The following is a 17775-nucleotide window of genomic DNA, read 5'->3' as shown; positions in this document are numbered from 1 at the left end:
CTGCAAGCAGGACTGAACGGGCCCTCGCAGTTTGGCGCAACTCGGACATCACGCAAACTTGGACGGCACGCAAGTCAGGGTTGTGGCAGATTGTCCTTTTCTCGTAATTTCATGAGAACCTAACTTGCTCGAAACTCGCCTCAATTCAAGGGTGCGCCATTGAGCCATTTCGTTACATTTTTTCGTAACGTCACAAGATTATGGAATTAGGTTATGTTTCTGCACGCAAAAATGGACCAAGGTGATGAGAGTATCAACGAAGAGCAAGGAGGACAACTTCTACAATGTCAAAACTTTATGAAGATTGCCAAATGACAAGCAATTCCTGGGAGGAGATTGCTGAAAATACTTGGCTGGAGGTCAGCCAGCAATTGAATTTAAAAAAAAAAAAAAAAAATGGAAGCTGTGACCCAGGCCATGTCCACACGTAGCAGGGTATTTGGCAAAAAGAAGATATATTTCTATCATCCACACGCGCACGCAGATATAAACCAGGGTTCTTAAAAACGACGGAGGTGGTGAAGATTTGCGAATTTTGCATTTGTGGCTCCATCACGTGGGCACTGATAACCGAAGATTCACGTCACTGGCTGCGGCAAATTTTGTCCTCACGTCACACGGGGAGTATATCAATAGGCGTTTTATTGCTTCCATTTTTTTTACAAACTCTTGCTGTGCTTCTTATTGAATAATGAGTATTTTGGACTATTATTTTTTTGTTTTGAATGTACTTCAATATGAATGAAAGCGGTTGGCTGTGAAAGTTTTTTTTTTCTACACAAACGTGCAGGAGTGGACGCAATTGTTTTTCTTTGACGTATTAGGGCAGAATCCACGTTTAAAAAAAACAACAACAACAACAACAAACAAACAAAAAAAAACTGCTACGTGTGGACATGGCCCAAGTCGGCCAAAAATTGCCAGCTTTTTATCACTTTATATTTTTAGTGCACATCATCATTTATTGTGTAGATTTACTTGCCATGAGTCTGTGACTTATTTAAGTGTCACACTTCAAGTATATGAAGAATAAAGCAGATTTGGTGTCAAAAGAATTGTTTTGATGTTTTATTTTCATCAAAAGACCACACACGATACATCATCACTGATTGAGAGTGCCTCAGTGCTTTTATGATAACGTTAACATTAAGCTTCCAATGCAGTTTGGAAAGTTCCATAGACGCCAGAAATGTGCTATGGCTTCCCACTGGCTGATTGTAGAACACGGCAAACAAATCGGGCTAAAGGGCTTTGCAGACCTCGGACAAAACGCTGGATGCAGTGCTCGGCGCCAGTCTGAAGCTAGCCACCACAGTTAGCTGGTTTTTCCTGACGCTAGAACTCTCTTTGCGGCATCAAAAGTTGGACAGACCGCTTCGATACCGCCTTCTGCGTCGCCTGCGCCTCAACATTCGTGTGATCGACATTTATTCAATGTTGATGAGATGAAGATACACATTCAAGCGTTCCATCTTGCATTGTTTATTCGTTCTCCTTTTAACTTGACATGAGGAAGTGAACAAGAAGAATGCCCCAAAACCGTACAAACATAACGCCACACCCCTCTAGTGGCTTGGCGGTGAATTACAGAGCAACGCGTAAGTTGCCGGAGAACCATCAAATGTCGAAGGTCGCCGTTGTCGCTGCGCCGTCACCGCAACGCGGGAGCATAACTCAGGCTTTATCCTCAACCCATTTTTAATTTTTTTATGACTTGTCAAGCTTGATCCTTCCCAAAAGCAGTGTTTAAGGCAAGCTAGGCGCTAACGCACAGCTGCACTGTTACCATAGCGCGTCGTCTTTGTCGCTCTTTAAAGACGTAATTGCCGCGTGAATTCTGATTATGGAGACTTAATCGTTCAGACCGCGCGCGACATTCAGGCAAAATGTGGCTCAGATAGGATTTAAACCACATACGACAGTGACCCAGATCGGATTTGAAATGGTCCATTTCAATGCGACTTGTCCAGCTCAGACGGTCAAGTTAATGCCTCACTCGAGTCGGAAAAAAACGATAAAATCGGATTCGAGCATTAAGGCCTGTGGTATGAAGTAGCCTCATCCATATCCATTCAGTCCTTTGGAATATTATTTACGTTGATCCGGCGGGAAAGGCTCTTCAAATGGAGAGGGGCCACACCTCCCAAAATCGTAGTCTTCAGTTTTCATTTAGGTCCGCCTAGATGCTCGGTGGGCGTTCCTCAAGCTTATCTATTATGTGATTGGCTAAAGATTTTACGTCATTTATATAAAGCTGTTTGGACGTGTGGGGGGCGGTCCTTTCTAACCTTGCACGGTGACGACTCTTGTCGACAACTCTGTGAGATTTCGAAAGTTTTATTCACTTTTTTGGGAAAAAAAAAAAGCTTTTTATTCCACAGGTTTTCTTCAAGATTTGAAGCTTCTACAGATTTGTTTGGTGACAGGGTAAGTAGAATTTTCATTTGATTAGATTAGCGTAATGTTTGTTTTTTTTAGCCTTGTTATGTAGTTTCAAACGTGGCGTTTACATTCAATAATGTGCCATGTGGCAAACGTTTTGACAGAGAAATAGTAGTTAATGTAGCATTTATATACTGTGTATATTTATTGGTGTGCATTCAAGCTCACTAAATGACAAAACGTAAAATGTTTCAACGATCGTGTTCGTGAGCCATTAAAACGGGTCGCAATCGCGCGCGGTTGACGATGTGTTTACATATGTGCATTATGTTTTTGAATAAATTCGCCATGTTTTTGTGATGTTGTAAAATTCCAAATCCTCTCTGCGTAAGTTTAGTCTTCGAATGTAAACACGGCAAAAAGTAAAATAGGTCAACATGTAGTGTGTTTAGCCCTTGCCACGTGAGCTGACCGGTCGTTAGCATGTTAGCATTAGCCGCTATTGCTGATGTTATCGTTTTGACTGGAGAAAAAAAAATGCTTTCAATCTGTTAAATTTCGCGTTTCTCAAAACTTGTAAACCACAGAATTTAGTTTGTTGAACTCATCTGAGTCGACGTTTATTTATTCATTGGCATGACTACATCAAAACACCAAAAACTATATCTGTACTGCGCGGTCCTCAAAATACAAGACTTCCTATTTACAATGTACATAAGACACCGCATCTAAGGCAGAATACGCACATTTTTACATTAGTCGGAGTTTTTAAAAGTCCTCGGTTCTAGTGACCAAATTGTACGTCTGTGTGTGGATGGTAAGCCAAACTGTAGAAGTTATTTTTGTAAAAAAGCCCGCCACGTGTATCGGTGGCCTCGTTCTTTTGTGATGACGAATTAAAAATGGCTGAATCGCTCAGAAATGTGACACAAATATATCTCCATAAAAGGAGAGTAAAAAGGCATAGATACTAGAGCTGAAACTGGAGTTTAAAAACTGATCAGAGTAATTTTATTCACCTTGAGGAATAGTTTAATTTTGCCAGCTGTAAGCATCACGTTTTGCCTGGACTATTATTAATGGGACAACGCGCTGACGTCACGTGCGAGGAGAAAGTAGCATCTTGTACATAGTTTTGTGCAATAGGATGTTATTGTCTGGGGAGGTGCTCGTGTTTTTAATTCTGATTACAGGTTTGATGTCAAACGGGTGGAGCAGCCATAGGTGCTGGCAGCGTCAATCAACAATCTTTAAAAGCTAGAGGACGCTGCCACCTTGTTGCCTGATAAGCTTGTTTGGTTCCACGGTCAGTTGTTTTTTGCATTTGTTCGATAATTATCTGTGATCATCGGCTCATGACTTGTTTTTGCTCTCATTCCAGGACCTGTTTTATGAGCGGCCCTTGGATTCAGCGCCTGCATCCTTCCGAGCTTCCTCTTCTCACGTTTGCTATCTTGGCTTAGCTGCGTTGAGCAGCGCATTTTACGCCAGTCTTGTTCTGTTGTGTGGTCGCTAATAAGTATTATTCATCGCAACCAGAGTTTGTCTGCTCGAATATTAACTCTTACAATGTGGTAACAGAGTTATTAAGTGGATTATTTTTTGGGAGAAGTAATTTGTTATTGTGAGCAATTAATTTGACAAATAAAGGTTATTGAGACTGATTATGAGATAACAATTTTAATAAACATTCCTAATGGGTTTATGTTGATATCTTTTAGATTGTTGAGCAACAGCAGACAAGCGGCATCTGGACACCCAGCTTTCTGTGGAGCTGATTATGTTGAGAGACAAACGCAGCACGATGAATCGTAAGTTATAGTGGAAATGTTATGAATTGTACTGGTCTAAGGAAACATGTTGGTGCTAATTTATTGTATTGTTGTTGTTGTTTTTTTTTTTTTTTTTATAGGTCGGGGTACTGGGTACCGTCATCGTGTATGCCAATGGCCAGTTTCGCAGCTGACAGGAAAATGTCACAAAATGGTCATTCCACCCAAGTCTTCTGATAAGAAGGTAGCTTTTTTTTTTTTTTTTTTTCTGATACAATACTTTATGAATATAAATACTGTTAATGCAGTCATGGTAGACAGATGATATAAGTAAAGATCGGTAAAAGCAAAAATGTACTAATGTGATCTAATTTTCTGACTTGTTGCAGTTTGCTCTTCTTGTGGGAGATTCCCATCTACGAGCCATAGCTGATGGTTTTGTGAAGATGCCAGAGGGAGATCTGTACTTTGGCATTATGTCTACTCCGGGTGCTACTGCGATGGAAGAGAAGATGGAGCTTGCTAACGTGAAGTTGCCCCAAGTGCCTGATGTGGTGTGTGTCCTTGCTCCCAGCAACGATCTGACACAGACCAAGAGTCATGAAAGAGCTGGTGTTGGATTCAGGAAACTGTTGGCTGTTGCGCTTAGTCAGTGCTCCAATGTAAGTGTGTAGTTACACTACATTATGATGACATGACCTGTTTTGTTGCAGTAACATTTGTGTATTATGTCACAGATGAATTCTGTCTAATGACATTTATTTTTTTTATTTTTTTGGGGAATAGGTTGTAGTTGTGGATTTTCCTCCACGTTACAACATGGAGATGTATCCTCAGGAGATGCTGCGTCAGGAGTACAGACGTGTTGCTGCTGAAGTGGGAGTAAAGTATCTGTCTGCAGTGGAGCATTTCTCCTTGGATAAATCTGAACTGTGGGCCCAAGATGGTGTAAGTTGTTAGATCAATGTCATAGTCAGCTGTCTGATCTGTTTAAAGTTTACTTGTAGGGCTGTAACGATACAAAAATTCATGACACGATTCGTATTATTTTTGAGCCATGATTGGATACACAAAACGATTTTGTTTAAATGTGAAAAATATTTTCCAGTACTTAAATTACATTAACACTAACAATTTATGGAAGGAGTCACCTAAAATGTAACACTAATGCGCAAAAATGATACAATTCTATACCCCACCCCCAAAATATAATAACAATAATAATAATGCTCTTTGGGGGGGATGATTCTTTGAGCCAAAAAATTAAGCGGGTGGAAAAAAAAGTAAGATTTTGACAGGTTTAGACATTTAAACTTGTGTTGCTGATTTAAAAGTACAAGTAAAAGTTTTTTCTCTTTATGAAAAAATAATGAACAAATGGACTTTTGACAGTAATACAAAATCTAAATGAATTAGTGATTGTATAAAATAGATGTAACAAAGTAAATATTTAGTTCAATTAATAAGACTGGTATGTTTGATGTTTGAAATGATTATATGAATTAAATATGTCTGATATTTACAGGTTCATTTGTCTGACACTGATGGAATGCCTATCCTCGTTCAACTGCTGTGGAAGGCGTCATATACGGTGAGTTTGATAGATCTGCATCATGAGACTTAATAGAAGTGTTTTTTGGGGGGCGTTGCAAGTTCTCAAGATAGCTACTATCTGTAGCTATTTAAGTATTGGAAGTGTATGTGGTTGTATGTTAATTGGTAACTTGTACATGGTGTCTATTTTGTTGCTTTTTTTTTACTATCAGGCAACACGTGACGTGGTTCAAGTCCCTCGGCCTGTGACTGTTCCTGTTAGATCAGCATTGAAGTGTGTTCCTGCTACAGTAGCACCTGAAAAAAGTTCTGCCATTGTGAGGGGAGTTGAGGTTACACCACCTCCTGCAGTGAACCTTGATGAGTGGACAGTGGTTGGCTCAAAGGTAAAAAATAAATAAATGAATCTAATGATCATTAATAATTGAAAGAAGGGACATGTAGTAAAAATACAGCACATATATATCACATTCATGAAATGTTTATATTTAAATGTGATACTAACAATTTTCACCTTTACCACAGCGGCGCGCAATGGGATCAAGTTCATCTCATGTACCTCCCAAGAGAGAAAGTCTTCACCAGCCGGTATTCAATGTTTGTTTTCCATAAATGTACATTTGCTGTTATTTAAGAAAGCCTTCACCAGCATGTATTCAGTGTTTGTTTTCCATAAATGTAAATTTGCTGTTATTTAAGAAAAACTGTAATGTGTTTTGTATCTGTATTTAGCCTGTGGTGAGAGACTGCTTCATCCCACTAAACCCTGTCCGGTTCAGCCATGCCCTACTTGAGGAGATGGACAAACTTACTCCATCAGCTCTACAGCAACCAGATGTGACGGCTGTTCCAAGACGCAACCCGGTAATGTTATAGACATGATTTAAGATAACAAATTGTGATGTTTTAAAATTAAGTGGTAATATAATAAATTTTAAAATTATCCGAAAAGTAATGGATGTATTTATTTCCATTTAGTTGCTGTGTAAGAAGCAGAGGTCCATGGTGGCTGAGGTCAAGCGGAGACCCAATCAACGACAGGTTAGTAATATACACTGGAGTACCAACAGAGATAAGGGGTTGTACAGTGCATCACAAAAGTGAGTACACCCCCTCGCATTTCTGCAGATATAGTTCAATATCTTTTCATGGGACAACACTGACAAAATGACAGTTTGTCACGATGAATAGTATGTGTATTAATTAGAGCTGTCCCGACTAGTCGACGTCATCGATGACGTTAATCAGTCGACGAGCACAACATCCCGTCGACGGTTAATGAAGGGTTAAAAAAATATATGCGTGGAAAGTTAGAATGTCGGATGCTCTGTTTGCAAGCGGGGAAAGCGGCACAAAGCCAAAAAAAGCGCACCAGAGTGTCCAAAACATTGACTTATTTCAAAGAAACAAAGGAGAGTACACTCTTCTGTCCTGTCTCTTCAATGCCAAGCTTGGCTGCACGTCGGCTGTGAATAAACACCTCAAGCGCCTTCACCCAGTTTGTAATTTTTTTTTTTTTGTACACCAGAGGGTGCTGTCGCCTTACTAAATAATAATGTTTCATTGACAATGGGCCTATAAGTGCTATGAGTATTGTTCTTAATGCTAATTGAAAGGTTTATTTCATGTTATGGTTTATTTTATGGTATAGAAAATTATATAAGGTTAAAAGGTCATAAATATATACAGTGATTGTACTCAAGGGAGAGATTGTCAATGATAAGGTAATAAATTAAGGTAAAGGCAATTCATATAGGCAATTCATTGATATATAAATAAGGTTTAAAAGGAAAAGGTGAAAAGTTTTTGTTAATTTCTAATTGTGTTGCTTTATTTGTGTGCACCGTAGTTCTTACGGTGTGTTTACATCAAGGATGGAATAAAAGTTGTAAACCATCAGTTTAAGAGACCATCTTTTCAATCGGGATGCTACACCAGTTAATTCTATCAGCATTTGAACTCATTGTTTATTTGTGATTTATTATTGTTATTTACGTGTTTATTTGTACTTTAATAAATAATTTGAGTGTTCCAATATGTTTTGTGTGAATTGATAAGCGTCAACAAAAATTTCATTGCTAAATTAGTTTAAAAAAAAAAAAAAAAAATTAATTATTAGATTAGTCGACTAATCGTAAAAATAGTCTGCTGACTAATCGGGAGAAAATTAGTCGTTTGGGACAGCCCTAGTATTAATATCTAAACCCCTGGTAACAAAAGTGAGTACACCTTTTTGAAAAAACACAAAGACAGCGGTCATCCACGTCGCCACACAGGACGAGAGCTCTCGTCCTGTGTGGCGACGTGGATGACCGCTGTCTTTGCGCTTTGCCCATACGCTTTGGATGGCTTGTTTTTTCCTGTCCGGTCCATGGAAGACTTTGCTAGACTCTTCAAGCCTATCCGGTCTGGTCAGGGCAACCTAGCGGTGTTAACAAACGACCTGTACAACACAAAGGACGCAAAACTCTTCTATTCATCAGACGCACTCATTGACGCCGTAGTCACTTTGACATCATCGCAACGCAGAAGCATAACTCAAGCTTTATCCAACAACTATGCCTGTCGCTATAACAAATTTCAGTAATCAATATATTGTCTCCTAAATTACTGCAATATGCAATGTTATTGCCGTTTTTGTAACTTATTCAAACACGAATATTGGGACAATACATCCTAATCACTTATTGAAATGTAGAAAAATTGTTCTTGGATAAAACACGAGCTTAAAATTTATAAATATTAAATAAAAACACTGCATAATGATTCATTTTAGAGTTGGTTATGTGCAGAATATGAAATGGGTGAGAAACCCACTGTCATTTTTGTTGTTCGCCACTTGGAGCCCATTAAGTGTTAATTTAATCCAAAATGACTGTCATCTTGTACTGCAAAGTGCTCATGCAACAAATTTGAAGCAAAGTTATTAAACATATCATGGCCAATAAAATTTTTCATAATGGGTGTCATTTTTAAATTTATTCTTAGTGTAGAACCTGAAGTATATACGATTGCCTCCAGAAATCTGAACATAAAACGCTTTTATTTTGAAATGTTCACATGAACTATGTTACCAAAGACACTAACCGTAAACTTTACCGTCAGTAAAAAGAAAGCACCTCTCTGTCGTCATGCATGTTGTATCAATAAGTTTTTTTTTTTTTTGTTCGCATCGGTTGCAAATTCTTTAATCCAGTGCCAGTGAGTCTTCATGTTTAATGTGTCACCTTTTAACTGCAATTTTGCATTGTGGAGTCATGTTTTGTAGCAGTATAAAGTGGTTAGTACATAGTCTTTTTTTCCATTAGCCTCAATGTAGCAATGCTAATGTTTTACAATGTTTAATATAGAAGTGTTTCCTTGTTTTGTATGTCTGAACTTTAATTCCACTGTGTGTTGATGGCCAATAAACATTTGTGAAATCTGGACTCTCATTTGTAATCAACATGCACATGTGCCGAGTGCATGCAGCACACGCAAGCACATATACACGTGGCGATAAATCGCAGCTGGGAAAATGATTGCCATCATTTTTATTTCTTGTGCGATATTTTGTCTTATTGCATATCGCGACAGGTCAACCACAAATTAAGAGATTATTTTATATCATGTATTTTTTTCTTTTACAGAGGGGCGCATCCAGTGCTGTTGTGAAGTCACCTGGAATGAGTAGTGTGAAGGTGCAGTTTGTTGACAATGATCGCTCGCAAGGAGGCAACAAAGGTAAGTGTGTTGAGGAACATCGCTTGCAAGGAGGCAACAAAGGTAAGACTAAGTCTCTTTCTGTTAGGGTTCGTGATATTAAGAGGTCAGTTCGTGGGAGTTTCCACCAAGGAGACGCTCGGTTTGAATTTAGAGGTGTTCAGTGTATGGCTATTAGTCTAGTAGCTGTCGCTAAACATACCACCCACAGTGTGTTTTCATGGCAGTCAGCTGACCTTGATCGGGTTGTAACATTGGGTGATGAGTTGTATTCTTCTCTGAGAAAGAATAATAAGATCAGTGGAGGATCTGAGCTTCTTTGTGTTCCAGATTTACCCAAGCAGCAAGTTATTGATGGCGAGAGTTTTGACTTTGAATATGGTGATTTTGTAACTGGTGATGTAAATGTGGTTAGTGGAGACCTTGTTGTGGCAGGAGTGTTGACTCCTTTAAAGGATGGTTTGGCACAGATTTGTGGAAAGTATGACACTTGCTTTCTGACATTGAATTGCAATACTTGTGCAATAATTAAGGAGAATGGAATGTACGCTGTGGTAGATTCTCATTCTCGTAATACAAATGGGATGGTTGATGTAAATGGATTCAGTGTTGTTGTGGTGTACTGGTGCCTTGATCTTGTGTTTGACCATTTTTTCAAGTTAGCAAATATGATGAACCTAACACAGAACTTTTTTGAGATTGCAGGTGTACGCGTTATTCCCACTGCTCCCGGTGTCAACTCCACATTGCTCTTTGGCTCTACTGTTACACAGACTGAGCAAGTAATATTTCCCAGCAATGATCTTCCAGATGTTTTTATCAGTAATGTAACAGAAAAAGAACTACAATTTGTCCCTCTAAGGGAAAATGTAGCACAAGTGCTGTGTACACGGTTAAATATTGAATTACAAAAGGTTGATTCAAAATCTACCCAAGTTGGCCATTTAGGTAAACCTTGTAAAAATGAGAAAGTAGTTGGTGATGGGAATTGTTTCTTCAGAGCAGTCAGTCAGGCCGTCAGCGGTACGCAAAACTATCATAGAAAGATTAGACTTGCAGTAGTGAAGCAGATAGAAAAAAATGCAATCTTGTATCAGGGTCTTCTGAGAAGTGAGTATTCCTCTGTGGCTGAATACTTGAGCAATTCAAAAATGGGTTATGTTGGTAGTTGGGCTACAGAAATTGAGATTCAAGCAGCTGCCGATTATTTAGAAATGAGTATATTTACATATCATCAGGATCGCTGGATTGAATATACTTGTAGTGCAATGCAGTTTTCCAATCAGGCACTGTATTTAGAAAATGTAAATGCCAACCATTATGAAAATGTAGTATGCGTTCATCTGCCACAAAGTCACAAATGTTATGGCTATTGTGAAGTATACACAACTCCATCAGTCTACAATATCAGACGACAGACTAAAAAAGACAGCAATGTGATTGATTCAAATCGTGTGACTTCAAATGTAAGTAGTATAGTAGATGCTGATGTGGACACACAAGTGCAAAGACCTGGTATTTGTGTCTCTAATTATTTGAAAAACAAGTATAACAGGCATAAAAGAATTAAATATCAGGAAGATTCATCCTATAGGAATGTACGTAGTAAATTGAATAAAATGGCCTATATTTCACAGCAAGACGGTGTACAAAGCAAGAATAAGAAGAAATACCATGAAGATAGAATTTATCAAGAAAAACAAAAAAAAAGAGGTATCCAAAAATATAAGGACGATGCTTTGTTTAAACAACATTTAAAAGCACGCGGTATCCAAAAATATAAGGACGATGCTTTGTATAAAGAACATTTAAAATCACGCGGTATCCAAAAATATAAGAACGATGCTTTGTATAAAGAACATTTAAAATCACGCGGTATCCAAAAATATAAGAACGATGCTTTGTATAAAGAACATTTAAAATCACGTAGTATCCAAAAATATAAGAACGATGCTTTGTATAAAGAACATTTAAAATCACGTAGTATCCAAAAATATAAGAACGATGCTTTGTATAAAGAACATTTAAAATCACGTAGTATCCAAAAATATAAGGACGATGCTTTGTTTAAACAACATTTAAAAGCACGCGGTATCCAAAAATATAAGGACGATGCTTTGTATAAACAACATTTAAAAGCACGTGGTATCCAAAAATATAAGGACAATGCTTTGTATAAACAGAATATTAGGGCTTACAGCAAAGCTAAGTACAGTGCCAATTTGGAGCATCGCAACCGTGTTAGAAAATCAAACAGGTTGAAAAAGCAAGAAATTAAAGAAAAGTCTGAACAGTTTGATTTTGTCATGAAACAATTTCTTGATAAAGTCAAGCACGGTCCAGATTTTGTTTGCTGTGTTTGTCATAGGTTGTTGTTTAAAAATCAAGTTTTAGGGTGCAAAATAGATGATTACAAAACCAAAGCTATAGCTTCAGTAGCATTAAAGTGCATCACTGAGGACTATTTACACCAATGTAGTGGAAAGTGTGATTTGCCCTGTCAGTATACAGATACAGCCAGAGGTCAACTTTGGATTTGTTATTGTTGTCATTGTAAAATTAATAAAGGTGAGGTTCCCCCTGAGAGTAGAATTAATAATCTTGAACTTGAGCCTATTCCAGCAGAATTGGCTTGTTTAAATAGTTTAGAACAGCATTTGATTGCTTTACATATTCCATTCATGAAGATGTTAGCATTGCCTAAAGGTGGGCAAAATGGAGTTCATGGTCCTGTTACTTGTGTTCCTGCTAACATCGTGCAGACTGATAATTTACTTCCTCGTAATGAAATGGATGGTTCTTTAATTGGAGTTAAATTGAAACGTAAACTAACATATAAAGGACATTATGAATATCAATTTGTTGATAGTGTGCGAATTAGGCAGGCGTTGCAATATCTTAAACTAAATAATAAGCATTACAAAGATATAGAATTTAATAATGCATGGCTGAATACCTTTTGTAAGGGAACTGAAGTGGAAACTACAGGGAATGAAAATGATGGCCATGTAAAAAGTCTAGAAGCATCTCCAGATTTGGCTGAAGATGAACTGCTGCATGACAGGCAACAACACTGTATGTTTCAAGACACATGTCTTATGCCAGTGGACATTGGTCAGGAAGTGTTGGACCAGTATGTTCATAATGTATTAAATGTAGCTCCAGCTGAGGGAAACAATCCAGTCAAATTGCTTTCAGATATGACTAATGAAGCAAAGTGCTTTCCAGTATTGTTTCCTCAAGGAATTAACACATTTCATGAACGAAGGCAGCACAAATTAACATTGGCACGTTATTTTAACAACAGAATTTTACATGCTGATGGTAGATTTGCCCGTAATGTAGAATACATATTTTATGCTCAGTACATGTCAGAGTTACAACAAGTTATTTCAAATGTGTCAATAGCATTAAGAAAAGGGAAGGGTAGGCAATGTTTCCAACAAGTCGATGTTAACATTTTAAATGATGATGCATTTTTTAAAAATCTGTTGGAGTTTGACAATGGGTATCGTTTTCTTAAACCTATTAGAGGGACTCCAGCATTCTGGCAGGCAGCACAGAGTGATTTGTTGGCTTGTGTTCGACAGCTCGGCGTTCCTACTTGGTTTTGTTCATTTTCCTCTGCTGATATGCGTTGGAAAAATCTTCTGTGTAGCATTTTAATGCAGGAAGGTCGAACAGAAACATTGGAACAGTTAGAATGGGCTGACAGGTGTGAACTTTTGCGTCACAATCCTGTCACAGCCGCAAGAATGTTTGATTTTCGTTGGCATTGTTTCTTAAGGGAGGTTCTCATGTCTCCTGCAGAACCTATTGGTAAAATTAAAGACTACTTTTACCGCATTGAATTTCAACAGCGTGGTTCTCCTCATGTTCATTGTTTGTTCTGGATAGAAAATGCCCCAGTGATTAATAAAAACAGTGATGAAGAGGTTGTTGCATTTATTGACAAGTATGTCACTTGTGAGCTGCCAACACAAGACAAAGAGTTACTTGACATTGTGACAAATGTACAGCAACATTCAAAACGACATTCAAAAACTTGTCAAAAGAAAAACAAAGTTTGTCGTTTTAATTTTCCCAGACCACCATCATGCAGAACATTTATATGCCATGAGAAAAGTGTAGAAAATCTGGAGACGTGCATGTGTCATGCTGAAAACACAGATGACAAGACGCCCTGTGATTGTAAAAAAGACAAAGTTTCCAAAGAGCAAGCAGCAACAATCCTGGCTTCAGTCAAAAAAGCTCTTTCTGATGAAACCAAAATCTTTGAGAGTCTGGAGCATTTGTTTCAGAGTGTAAATGTCAGTCAGGAAGTTTTTGAAGAGGCCTATAAATCCTGTGCTCGAGGCACACAAATAGTAATGAAAAGAGAGATTAATGAAGTTTGGATCAATCAGTACAGTAAGCCACTTTTAAAGTGCTGGAATGCTAACATGGACATCCAGTTTGTTGCAGATGCATATGCATGCGTGGTGTACATTATTTCTTATATCTCAAAAGCAGAGAGAGAAATAGGACTGTTGTTGGGGAATGCACAAAGAGAAGCAGCTGGAGGAAATGTGAGTGCAAAAGAAGCCTTAAAGAACCTTGGCAGTGTTTACCTGCACAACAGAGATGTGTGCGCTCAGGAGGCTGTATACAGGTTGACACCAAATTTACATCTCAAGGAATGTTCAAGGAAGGTTGTCTTTGTTCCAACAGGTGACAATGTGGTCAAAATGAGTCTGCCTTTAAGTGTATTAAAGCAAAAGGCACTATCACATGATCTGACCTCTGAAAACATTTGGATGATGAGTTTGGTTGACCGTTACAAGAATAGGCCAGACAATGCTGTGTTTACTGACATGTGCCTGGCAACTTTTGCTTCTGAATATCGTATTCTGAGCAAAAACGAGAAATCGCAACTACAGATTAGATTGAAAAATGATTGTGGATTTGTCACGAAAAGAATTAGAACACAGCCTGCTGTTGTTCGGTACATGCGCTTTTCAAAGACAAAAAATCCAGAATTATTTTATCGTAGTATCATGCAGTTGTTCCTTCCCTATCGTGCAGATGCGCAACTTAAACCTCCCAAATGTGAAACTTTTGAACAGTTTTACAATAATGGCCAAGTAAAGTTTTTCGATGGGTCCAGACATCCGGTCAAGTTTGTTGTTGACACCAATAGAAGCAAATTTGAACTTGAAGCAGATCAGCTGGATGACTTTCAAAAGTCAGTTGAAAGCAATGGTGAACTGGAAGATGCCTGGTGTGAGTTGTGTCCTGAGCAGGAATTAGAGCGTTTAGAGACTCTGCAATTGAGGACCCAACAAGAACAGCCAGATGTGGAACTTTTAGAATGTATTCCTGAATTAGCAGTCAATTGCCCACAAATTTCCCATTTAGAAAAGAGAAACATCTTGTCGAGAAAAGATGGTTTGGCATTGATTCGGTCTTTGAATGATACACAACGTTGTATTTTTTATAATATTCGACAGTGGTGCATTCAAAAAGTAATAGGGGAAAAACCAGCACCACTACATGTATTCATTACGGGTGGTGCTGGTACTGGAAAAAGCCATTTAATCAAGGCCATCCAGTATGAGGCAACAAGATTGTTGTCTACAGTGTGTAGTCAACCTGATAGCATGTGTGTTTTATTAACAGCTCCCACAGGTATTGCTGCTTTTAATCTTCAGGCATCAACAATTCATGCCACCTTTAGCATAGGAAAGGATGTACGCTTACCGTATACTCCTTTGGGTGAAGAGAAGTTAAATTCTCTACGCGCCAAATACAATGATCTGAAGATCCTAATCATTGATGAGATCTCCATGGTAGATCACAGGTTGTTAACGTACATCCATGGGAGACTGAGACAAATTAAACAAACTGGTGATTTTTCACCATTTGGAAATGTCAGTGTCCTTGCTGTAGGGGACTTTTACCAGCTGCCTCCCGTTAAAGGGAAACCCCTGTATGTTACTGACCCAGGTGTTGACCTATGGTCCTCTTTATTTAAGGTTGTGGAACTGAACACTGTTGTTCGGCAGCAAGACCAGTTGTTTGCAAAGTTATTGAACAGAATCAGAACTCGGTCCAAAGAAACTCCAATGCTACTCAGTGATATTGAGACACTTAAGCACTGTGAAAGTGGTGAAGTCAGCTCAGCATTGCATATCTTCCCGACAAATAAACAAGTAAATCAACACAATCTTCAGGAGTTATTCAGGACTTGCCCTGAATATGTTAAAGTAGAAGCTCAAGATTTTGTTCACAACAAGAAAACGGGAAATCTCGAGTTGATTAGTGGACATCATGCGAAGGCATATAACACATGTTTGGAGGAAACTCTACTATTGGGAATAAATGCACGTGTTATGTTGTGCAAGAATGTGGATGTTGTGGATGGTCTAGTAAATGGGGTGTGTGGCACTGTGACGCATATCATAACCTCAGACAACAGCTTTCCTCAAAGGGTGTATGTCAAGTTTGATAAAGATCAGGTTGGTTCACAGAGGAGGAAACAATCAGCTACTGCTTCTGTTGATCTGATGGCCTCTACATACATAGAGCCAGAAGAGGAAAAGGTCACTAGTAAAGGTGGATTACGTCGACAATTTCCACTTAAACTGGCTTGGGCTTGTACAGTACATAAAGTACAGGGCCTAACAGTAGACAGTGCTGTGGTGTCTTTGAATAAAATATTTTCAGCAGGACAAGCATATGTGGCGTTAAGCCGCGTGAGAAGCTTGTCTGGATTAATTATTCAAGACTTTGCAGAGGAACACATTTATTGTAAAAACAACATTAAGGAGGCAATTCAGAGAATGCCTCCTTTTTTTGTTGAATCCGCACCAAGTCAACCACATACCTTCTCTGTGTTTTTGATGAATGTGCAAGGACTGATTGAGCATGCGCCAGATTTAGCTATATGCACAGAGCACTTACAGCCTAACTGTATTGCGGTAACAGAAACATGGCTACCAAACCTTCCAGCATCTGAGATCATAAAGGTTGATGGCTATCGTTTTCACAGCTGTCCACGAACTTTATCATATTCTGGCAATAATCCTCTGTTTATAAATTTGCAATCCCAACAACATGGAGGTGTTGGCGTATTTAGTGCAAATGATGTCACCTTTGACATAATTCAGGTACCACATTTCAATTTGGAGTGTGCAGTCAGCAAATATGGTCATCACGATATATTAGTTGCTGTCATTTATCGACCTCCATCTTATCACATGTCTTTGTTTAAAGAGCACCTCAGCAGGTTATTTGATTTGTTAGAGCCACTAAGTAACACCATTGCTGTCATGGGTGATTTTAATGAAGACATTCTAAAGTCCTCCAGCGTCTGTAAATTTGCTGAAGATAGGGGGTACGTTCAACTAGTCACACAGCCCACAACAGAAAGAGGCACATTGATTGACCATGTGTATGTAAAAACAACACAGTATGAGGTTGAGACTTCAGTTGTGCCTACCTACTTTAGTGACCATGAGGGCATTGTTTGCCATTTTAGGGACAAAAATAAGTGAAGTAATGAAATATTTATATGTAAATTGTTATTTATATAAGTGTAAAATGAAGTATATGAAAAACGGCGGGTTCTTTTTCCCTACATTACAACAGCAATGATCAATATGCTGTTGTATTGTAGGTTTTGCTATCCCTTCAGTGTTATGTCAAAAAAGCAAAAGACACTGGTAATGGTACTCCTGGTTTACTGGGATGGGGTTCAATTCCCTGCAGTGTCCTGCTGACTATGTCATTTTCCTGGAGGTAAAATTACCAAATATACAAATACTAATAAATAACTAATTAAAATGCAAAAATATTTTAAAAACAAGCTTTTTTCCCCCCTACTTATAACAACGTTGTTGATCAATATGCTATTGTATTGCAGGTTTTCTCTTCAGTGTAATGTAAAAAAAAAACAACCAATAAAATATGTACATGCTAAATTTCTATGTTCAATATGTTGTACTTGGTCTGACGATGCACTGGTGGCTCTGCAGTACACTGGCAACGCATTCAGCGTTAGGCCCACCTCTCGCAAGTTCACTACTGGAATAGGCTCAAGTCTGACTTGCGACTCTGTGTCAAATTCAGTTGTATTGGAGATAAATATGTGGTATTAACACAATAAAAAAGGATATAATGCAAAAAAAATACAAGAAATTGTATAAATTTACAGTTTGATGTTGGAAAAATGTTACCTCTCCTGCATTTGCATTTTAAAAATGTTTTGCATTAAAATTGCAAATGTTTGTCTCTCCTGCAGAAAAAGTAGCAGAGCTTGAAGCAACAGAAGTCTCCAGTCCATCCCTGCCAGATATTCAGAAATGATACTTCCAACCATCTGTGA

At 38.3% G+C, this 17775-nt stretch overlaps 2 protein-coding genes across 2 annotated transcripts; both read left to right on the top strand.

Moving 5' to 3' along the window:
- Positions 1-4056: 4056 nt before the first annotated feature.
- Positions 4057-6171, top strand: LOC130925807 (uncharacterized). Its single transcript, XM_057851354.1, has 6 exons — positions 4057-4193; positions 4295-4398; positions 4544-4816; positions 4941-5102; positions 5680-5745; positions 5921-6171. The coding sequence occupies exons 1-6, from the start codon at positions 4163-4165 to the stop codon at positions 6107-6109; spliced, it is 825 nt and encodes a 274-aa protein (XP_057707337.1). The 5' UTR covers positions 4057-4162; the 3' UTR covers positions 6110-6171.
- Positions 6172-6466: 295 nt separating this feature from the next.
- Positions 6467-16945, top strand: LOC130912618 (uncharacterized). Its single transcript, XM_057830754.1, has 3 exons — positions 6467-6572; positions 6687-6749; positions 9338-16945. Exons 1-3 carry the CDS (start codon positions 6507-6509, stop codon positions 16943-16945), a joined length of 7737 nt encoding a protein of 2578 aa, XP_057686737.1. The 5' UTR covers positions 6467-6506.
- Positions 16946-17775: the final 830 nt, after the last annotated feature.

The sequence above is a fragment of the Corythoichthys intestinalis genome, chromosome 1 (genome assembly GCF_030265065.1).
Source record: "Corythoichthys intestinalis isolate RoL2023-P3 chromosome 1, ASM3026506v1, whole genome shotgun sequence".
In the NCBI taxonomy this organism is placed as follows: domain Eukaryota; kingdom Metazoa; phylum Chordata; class Actinopteri; order Syngnathiformes; family Syngnathidae; genus Corythoichthys; species Corythoichthys intestinalis.
This window is presented reverse-complemented; position numbering and strand designations above follow the sequence as displayed.